This window comes from Coffea eugenioides, chromosome 6, assembly GCF_003713205.1.
Source record: "Coffea eugenioides isolate CCC68of chromosome 6, Ceug_1.0, whole genome shotgun sequence".
NCBI lineage: Eukaryota > Viridiplantae > Streptophyta > Magnoliopsida > Gentianales > Rubiaceae > Coffea > Coffea eugenioides.
Genome location: NC_040040.1, coordinates 8921597 through 8930882, shown reverse-complemented (window position 1 = coordinate 8930882; position 9286 = coordinate 8921597). Strand labels below are relative to the sequence as shown.

At 37.3% G+C, this 9286-nt stretch overlaps 1 protein-coding gene across 4 annotated transcripts; it reads left to right on the top strand.

Moving 5' to 3' along the window:
* The first annotated feature begins 817 nt into the window (after positions 1-817).
* LOC113775165 (probable serine incorporator) lies at positions 818-7220 on the top strand. Of its 4 annotated transcripts, none has more exons than XM_027319924.1 (13): positions 818-1215; positions 2891-3182; positions 3423-3496; positions 3991-4150; positions 4268-4292; positions 4404-4493; positions 4660-4831; positions 4918-4991; positions 5295-5364; positions 5758-5829; positions 5904-6034; positions 6428-6501; positions 6687-7220. In XM_027319924.1, the coding sequence occupies exons 2-13, from the start codon at positions 2948-2950 to the stop codon at positions 6746-6748; spliced, it is 1239 nt and encodes a 412-aa protein (XP_027175725.1). In that variant the 5' UTR covers positions 818-1215; positions 2891-2947; the 3' UTR covers positions 6749-7220. The 4 variants fall into 4 exon arrangements, with proteins under 4 accessions (XP_027175725.1, XP_027175727.1, XP_027175728.1 ...); XM_027319925.1 differs by lacking the exon at positions 818-1215 and adding an exon at positions 2005-2066; XM_027319926.1 differs by lacking the exons at positions 6428-6501; positions 6687-7220 and adding an exon at positions 6221-6421.
* Positions 7221-9286: the final 2066 nt, after the last annotated feature.

Genomic DNA, 9286 nt, shown 5'->3' with positions numbered 1-9286 from the left:
TGTACATGCCACAGGACAAAAGTAATAAATGTTTTGCCAAGTACTACTTACTGGGCCACAAAAAAAAAAAAAAAAAGTATAGACATGAAATATACTGCTACTGTAAAGCATCTTAACAATTACATTTATTTGGAAATAATTCAGGCAAATGACCCTGTTGAATCTCCCGCCTAACTCTAAACTACTCATTAAATTCTCGTGACAATTTTAAAGTATTTTTTCCTCCATTAATTTGCACCTCTGCAAATTGTTTCTGTATGTTATCCCATAAGTCTGTAGAGTAAAAACATTTATTTCTTACTTTAAACATGAACGCATTCAAAGTGGAAATAGTTTTTCTGAAAACAAAACAAGAACCTTCTTCATTTTATTCTCCGAAGCGATCTAATCAGAAAGAAACGAAAAGGAAAAAAAAAAAAAAAACAAAATGGTGGAACAATAATAACAACAATGAGTGCTAATAATTAATAATAATGGTGATAGTTTCATGCTAATATAGCATGCGAATTGGAAAAAGGGTCGACCAAAAAAAAAGGGTTCAAGCAGGATGATGCTTGAACGCATGAAACAGTTGTGATAGGTGGTGCAGTGAAGCATTTATCATTATTGCGGATATGGAAAAGTGGAAGCAGTAGTGTCTGGCTAAAGTAATTTAAGCCTTGTAAGATACAACGATCCATCGGCCACCAAAATTCATCAGTTAAAGAGTCCTCAGAAGTCAGACAGACCCCCGCACTGCACAGCACCACATAATATAATATAAAGCCTTCGGCGGGAAACAGAAAAGAAAACAACAATTCTACTCTTCTCTTCTGAGTTCTGCCACCCAACGTTAACAAAGCCAGACCCCCACATTCTCTTCCTACGCCTCTTTTTCTCCTTTTTATGTACAGTTTGGAGACAAGAGAATGACAAAAGTGAAGAAAAAGAGCTCAAAAATAATTAGTAATCGTGGGAATTAGTCTCTCTGTCATCTCTATCTCTCTTTCCATGTATTGATTCAACGCCGGTGCCAAAAAGATACGGAAAGAGATATGTAGAGAGAGATAGAGCGTAAGAAAAAAGGGGGTGGCTGTCGATCAATTCCTCGTTTCTATGTAGTAGCGCTTGATCAACAAGTATTCTTTTGATTCATTTTTTTTTTGGGATCATCAAATTTATTACACTAGTCGTATTTCTGAAGAGCTTCGTCCAAATTCCTCTCCTCCTCCTCAGGTACGTTTGCCAATGGATTTGATCTTCGTCACTGGTTCCAACGGTTCTTGTGCTTTATTTTTTCTGCGCTGCATGATTTATCTTTCACAGCCATTTTTTCTACACTGTTCTTCTGCTTTCTTTCTTTTTTTTTCTTTTTTCTTTTTTCTTTTTTCCCCCCTCAATTTAGTCGTTGATTCTTGCCTTTGGCGACAATCCAAGCAATACGGGCACTAAATTTATCTCCCTGTTCTCTGCTTAATTTGCTTGGACGGATTATTGTCTTCTGACAGCCGCATGCAGACTTTAGAAATTAAAAACACCACCCCAAGAAATCGCTTCATCAGAAAAAGTAAGGAAAAAAAAAGGTGGAATTCGACATTTCTTCATTCATATTTAATTTGTATTGGCAAATTAGCCACACCATTGGTCCATTTCCTAAAATTCCATGTTTACTCTGATTCCACATCCTTTTCTCGTCCTATTTTTTTTCTTAAAAAAACTCCAATTTTACCTACTATATCCATAAAGTTTCAAACAGCTTTCGTTTTAAAAAAAAAAAAAAAATCTCTTGTTATTTATGAGATAGACGCATGCTTCGGCTGTGCACTATTAAAAATGCAAGGGATTGTTTTCATGGAGGTGCGAATTAAGCATGATAATCATGAATGCCCTCCCTGCAAAATAATGGTCAAAAAAAAAAAAATTTTAGTTTATGGGCTTTTTTGAGCTAGGTCTGGAGGTAGAAGAAGACAAGTAGACGTCATAGAAAGGAAGCAGAAACAGTTGGGAAATGTATTACTACTGCGTGGTGCTCTTTTAGGTGGATGAAAACTCGAACACGCACGCCTCCGGAAAGTCGGGCATTTTGGGTACTGCACAACATGTTACTCTTTGGATTAGTATTTACCTTTTAAAGATAAGATGGAATTATAAGACGTTAGGAATTAGGCGTTATGTAATTATAAGTTGTTATAATTAGGCGTTACTCGTCTCATGTTTTTATGAGTTGTCCATTGCCATAAGAAAGTGAGTTAGGAATTAGGCGTTAGCATAAAACTTTTGTGAATTAGACAGACGGTTGAGGCCTGAGGGCAAAAAATTTCAATCTCATCCTTTGGTTGGTCAATGTTTTAAAGGTCCCATTTGATTTAAACCTGCTCATTCCTTGTTGAGTAATTGCGTAACTTGTTAATGAAAGAAATAAGCGCTAGTATTAGGAATTAGGAGAGGTCAAATTTTGTTTGACCATTTTGCATTTTGATCTAGCTTTGATTTAGGTCATAGATCGACCTTAACCGGCTGAATCAACAATTACGTTCTACACTTGGTTACATACGACCGACCGATTGTTGAACATGAGCTTCTCTCGCTGCTATGCTTAACTCCAAAATTTTCGCCACTTAGAATAGACTTCCGTGTAATTTTCCTCTTCTGCAGCCTAAAAGTAACTTTTCTTGAACCTTTATCTTTGGCGGCGGACACTATAGCCGGATTGTAGATTTCATGTTTAAGAGAATTTTCTTTCACCCAAAAACAATAATGTAAATATCGCAGTTTCTCATCTTGGCAGTTTTGTCCTTTGACGTGTATGACTAGTCATTCAGTATTCGTGAACTTTGCCCCACTTGGCTGGGACACCATATTGTTTTTCGAGTTTCCCACTGTCATGCAAAAACATTGGTTGCCATTGCAGGCGAAGAAGATCAACTGATGGAATAAATTCAACAATTTGTTTCTGGCTTCTCCATTCATGCTTTGTGCAATGACAAACTCTTTGCCAAGTGTCAAAGTTGAGATGGAGGGCACAACAAAAAGCATCAAGGATAGGTATGCCAAGCTTGTGGAGGGCTCTTGGTTTAGTCAATTCTGCCATGGTTCCAATCCTTGGATGGCTAGATATGTCTATGGCTTGATATTCCTTGTTGCAAATTTGCTTGCATGGGCTGTTCGTGATTATGGCCACAGTGTACTGGCAGAAATGCGGAGTAAGACGTCTGGATTCTTCAATCTATAATTCCTTTTCTACATTGTCTCAAGTGGCTGTAGTAGTACCTTCTTCTCTGTCTTTCATTTTATGCCAAAGATGTAGTGTTTGCCTAAGCGTTACACATAGAGATGGAAAAGCCTGCAACCCATAACACATTCTGCCATTACTTTCAGATCGTCTCCAGTAAGATTAATATTCAACCAAATTGTGCAGGCTAACATGTTCTATGTAACTGCAGGACTGAAAGAATGCGAGGGAGGGAAAGATTGTTTAGGAGCAGAAGGAGTATTGAGAGTGAGCATGGGATGCTTTGTATCCTTTTTTAAGTCCGTATTCTTTGGGGAGTTTTGTTCATTAGATAACAGAGGCTACTTGCATAAGGAGTAATAAGGTTCCTGACAGATAATCTGCTTAGTTACTTCTATTGGATAAATGGCAATCTTTTTAGCTTTAATTTCGCAATACACAACCTTTCAATTGGACGTGGAAGGTTCTTCAGGATAGAAAAGAGACTTAAAGAGAATGTACCAGGAACAGGTAGTAAGCAATAAGTTCACAGATTAGGCTATCCACCTTTACAATGCAGAAATTGGTGCATGTATTGGCACCTATTACTCTCATTCAAGATCCTCTTCCTATTGCGGCTTCTAAAGCCCTTAATTGGAGGTTCTATTGAGTAAATCAATGTTTCAACGAGTGCACAACTTTACTTGTGGAGATGTTGAATTAAAACCAATCTTCACTTGTTTGTGATAATCTTTATGCCTGTTCTCTTAGCCTAATGGTAGCCTTGACACCACTTTAAGATGTTCTACTTTGTAATGTTTCTCTCTACTGCTGGTACTTCAAAGTTAAACGAGCGTAGAGAGTTCTGGCATTCTGGTTGGTGGTCTGCTAAGATCTTCATGATGATGATGCTGATTATCCTGCCTTTTCTACTTCCTGCTGAGGTCATTTCACTTTATGGTGAGCATTTCCTGAAATAAAAACTTTAATTTCCTTATTCTAAAGTATCTCATCATAAAAACTTATTTTGGTTCCATAAATTTGTAACTTCATGTTTAATTACTGTACATTTGGCAGGGGAAGTTGCACATTTTGGTGCTGGGTACGTTTTTCTGCCAAATAGCTTCCTATGAAATCTGAGTCAACTTTGCGATAAACTGACATATTCTGCAACATCTATGGTGACGCTAATTTTCTCTGATTTATTATGCAGGGTATTTTTGCTAATCCAGCTAATCAGTATAATCAGTTTTATTACATGGCTAAATGATTGTTGCCAATCTGAAAAGTATTCAGATAGATGGTACGTTACTTCTTTGTGCAGATGCATCCACAAAAACTGAGTGTCACATTTGGAATTAGGCATGCTTTACTCTGGTCACAACTGTGTCATGCTACATCATGGGGTCATTAATCTAATGAGATTTTAATATAAGATCTAATGGAAAATTATTGATGTTGTTGCACAGCCAAATCCACATTATGTTACTTGCAACAACAGCATATGTCGTTTGCATAATTGGGATCATTTTGATGTACATTTGGTATACTCCAGAACCGTCCTGCCTACTTAACATTTTCTTCATCACCTGGACACTAGTACTTCTCCAGCTCATGACCAGTGTCTCTCTCCACCCCAAAGTAAGATACTGTTATTGTTCTATCCTTCAAATTATTCTTGTTCAATAACCATTCACTACTTAAATCATGTGTGCTCTACGAAACAGATAAACGCGGGCTTTTTGACTCCAGGACTTATGGGGTTGTATGTGGTGTTCCTCTGCTGGTCGGCCATTAGGAGGTATGTTATAAGTAATAACCACTTGACAATTTTCTTTAACTTTTTGCATCCTTCTTCAAATTGCTGGCTTCCAAATAGGGGCACGGAATAGCATGTGTTCTTATACTGTTCTTGCTCTTTACCCATTGCAAAATGGTAAAAACTTGCTATGCTGGCTTTGCAAGATATCCAATGTTCTAATTCATGCTTCAGCTCTAGCAAGCGCTTAGAAATTTCTTCATAATGTAATATACAGAAGATTTTCATCGATCTTGTTTCTAGTATTACACCTCTGACGAACTGAACATTATTCTCCTGTTGCAGTGAACCACCGGAAGAAAAATGCATTAGAAAAGCGGAAACTGCAATAAAAGGAGACTGGCTCACCATTATAGTAAGTATTTAGAACTGAAATGAATCTTCACAACAATTATTAAGAAGCTAGAGGCTGCAAACCAATACGTGCTGGTTGTGTCATTTGAGCAGATCTGAACATCTAGAAAGATTTCAATAGTAGGATTAATTTACTCCTCAACTACGCGAAAATTTTGATCCTTTCATGAAATAATATTTGCTATTTATTAAAAATCCAAGCAAAATTCATCTCCTCTCCCATCTGAGAACCCAAGTAGCAGAATTTGAAGAAAATCCTTGCTGATGAACCTCTAGTTTTTTCAAGTCTTATATCTGTAAAGAGTTTCTGCTACAATTGTTATGCTAAAAAGATGATTTTAATGCGTTTATTTCCTCCTTTATTCCCCTAACAATTGAGTTTCTCATTTTGCAGAGCTTTATTGTCGCAGTCCTCGCAATTGTAATAGCTACATTTTCAACTGGCATTGACTCAAAATGTTTTCAGGTTTTTCTCACTCAAACTTACTTCAATTAATTAATAAACTGAGGCAAACTATATCTGACAACAAAATTTTGCAGTTCAGGAAGGATGAGGCAGAGAAAGACGATGTTCCATATGGCTATGCGTTTTTTCATTTTGTTTTTGCAACTGGAGCCATGTACTTTGCCATGCTTCTAATTGGTTGGAACACTCATCACTCCATGAAAAAGTAAGGTTCTGCATCTTCCTACATCTCTCTGTCTTCTATCTGGATATCCCAAAAGCTTTCAAAGACTGTGAATGGTGCAAGATCTGGAGACACTTAAGCAAAAAAACCTTCCAATTTCTAGTAATAAGGTTTTTGTTAGCTAAAACAGAAAGCATGTTTAACTTGTGGTATTCAAATGCATGCCAGGAACAATTAAAATTGCAAGAAGGGCTCCCTAAATATGTATTTACTGTGCACTTGATCAAGTTGCTTCTAGACTAAAAATTGCATGAAGAATGTGCTGGACCCAAAAAAAAAAAAAAAGAATGTGCTGATGAGTGACTACATGTGGAGAAAATTGCTATCTGCCAAGATTTAGCTGCTACCTGCTGACAACCTATTTGCACTGTGTAGATGGACTATTGATGTGGGTTGGACCAGCAGTTGGGTGAGGATAGTAAACGAATGGCTAGCTGCTTGTGTCTACAGTAAGTGCCTAAACCAAAAGTCAGTCCTGAATTATCTCTATTTAGGAACAGTTGGATCATCTCTTATAAAGTACCATGACCCGTAGCTTTACCCTTGTATGATGAAAGTATGTAGCTTTTACCTCCCATTGCATGAATAAAGACCTTACCATTAACATGTTGAACTATCCGTATTTATTTTGCAGTATGGATGGTTGTAGCACCAATTATATGGAAAAGCAGGCAAGCAACTGAATCACCAGTGTGATCAGTTCAAGTCAAAAGAAAAAAGAACGAAAGAGAAGTCACAAAAACATCCTTTGACGATTTGCCCCATGAAATAATTATGCTACTCTTCAGGGCTCATACAGGCAGAAGCGAGGAAACAACTCTATACCAGCACTGAAGTCTTCCAGGCCAGATGCAACTGATGAAAATTCTACAGCCATTCGGACAATACTGCCTTAAGTTCTCCATAGTATCTTGAAAGGATTCCAATACGTGTAAATATGCAACTGACAGCACATAACAGGATTGTTGTATCAGGATTTTTTGTTACACGTCAACCCACAAACAAAAAAAAAAAAAGAGAGAGAGAGCGAGAGAGAGAGAGAGAGAGAGAGAGAGGGAAAACTATACGTGGTATTTAGTATCAGACATTGTATCAAAACTTCGGGTGAGCATTAATTGTTGATCATTGTTTATTTAGCGATGGAAACAAGCAAAAAGAATTTCTGTTCCTTTTTTTTTTTTAAATATCATTTCACACTTTTTTTGATGTTTGAAATGATAACCGTTAAAGAGTAAGGAGAAAGAATGTTGCGTTGTTGTCTCGAATTATCTTGATGTCCAATTCACAGGAAGTGGAATCAAGGGAGTTCTCAAATAAAGAAACAACAATACGGGATGGTATACAACTGTTTGAATAAAGTCTGAAATCGTTTGGTACGACTAAATAAAGAACCTGAAAATGCTCGTTTGGTACTCAACTTCCTTACATTTGGCATGTGTTCTACAGGTCCAGTCCATACGCTTTTCTTTGTGACAATGGTGCTATTGAAATGTGCGCTAGTTCAATTGATTGTCCGAAGAAAACCAATTTTGAAAAAGGCATAGTATATATTTGGCCTTTGCTTTTCTACTGTTGCTTGTTTAACCTTAAAGTAGGGAAGGTTGGAAAGCAAGACAAATTGGTGTAATGGGTTAGATTATATTCACTCCCTCTGATCAACTAAATATTGTTCTACTGTTGCAGCGAATCACTGGAGGAAAAATGCATTAGAAAAGTGGAAACTGCAACACAAGGAGACCGGCTCACCATTATAGCAAGTACTTAGAACTGAAATGAATCTTCACAGAATTATTGAAAAGCTTGAGGCTGCAGAACCAATTTGTGCCGTTCGTGTCATTTGAGGACTTCAATTGAGGACATCTAGAAAGCTTTCAATTGTAGGATAGAGTGTCTCAAAGTCGGCAAAGTATTCAATCCTTTCATGAACTAATATTGGTAAGCCGATAGAAATCCAAGCGTTATTGATCAACCTCTCCTTTCTGAGCACACCAGTATGGGAATTTGATGAAAAACCTTGCTCATAAATTAACTTCTAATTTTTTCAAGCCTCATAGCTGGAAAGAGATTCTGATACGACAGTTTTGCTACAGACAAATTTACTAGGAATCTTAACTGCATTTGTTTCCCTTTTTCCACAACACTACTTGAGTTTCTCGTTTCGCAGAGCTTTATCATTGCAGTCCTTGCAATTGCTACATTTTCAACAACCATTGACTCAAAATGTTTTCAATTAAATAATAAAACTGCAGCAAACTGTATCGGACAACAACATTCCGCAGTTCAGGAACGATGAGACAGAAAAAGAAGAGGAAAAATCCATATGGGTATGCATTTTTTCATTTTGTTTGTGCAACTGGAGCCATGTATTTTGCCTGTAGCTCCCGACATCTCTCTTTGCCTTCTACTTGGATATCTCGAAATGTTAACATAAATCTGAATGGTGCAAAATCTGGAGACAATTAAACGAATAGTTACTGTGTCAGTTAAAAAAAATATATGGACAGAAAGCATGTTTAACTTGTCAAAGGCACTGGAGAAACAATAAAAATTACAAGAAGGGTTCCCTAACTCCCTACGCACGTACTTACAGCCTACTTGATCATGTTGCCCAGGCTAAAAATTGAATGAAGCCGAGAATGTGGTGACTAGTGACTCCATATGCACAAAATTACTGGCTACCAAGATTATTGACTACTACCGAGTGGTAACCTGTTTGTACTGTGTAGGTGGACAATTGATGCGGGTTGGACCAGCACTTAGGATAAGTAAATGAGTGGCTTGCTGCTTCTGTCTAAATTATGTACCTCAACCACAACTCGGCCTGAGTTATCTCGATTAAGAAAGAGTTGGATCATCTCTTAATAGTTTATGAAGTACCCATGGCACACAGGCTTACCTTCCAACTTTCAACCACAACTCGGCCTGAGTTATCTCGATTAAGAAAGAGTTGGATCATCCCTTAATAGTTTATGAAGTACCCCTGGCACACAGGTTTACCTTCCAACTTTCAAGATGGTGGTAACCCGTTGACCTCCCATTGTATAAATGACATTTTGATTTAACACGTTGAAACTATTCGTACTAATCTTGCAGTATGGATGGTTGTAGTATGGAAAAGTAGCCAACCAGCTGAATCACAGGTATTGATCCTACTATGATTCCTCAACTAGGTAATGGCCCACAATCATATATATATGGGGATTTAATTGCTGCTCAATCAACATATTTGTTGCG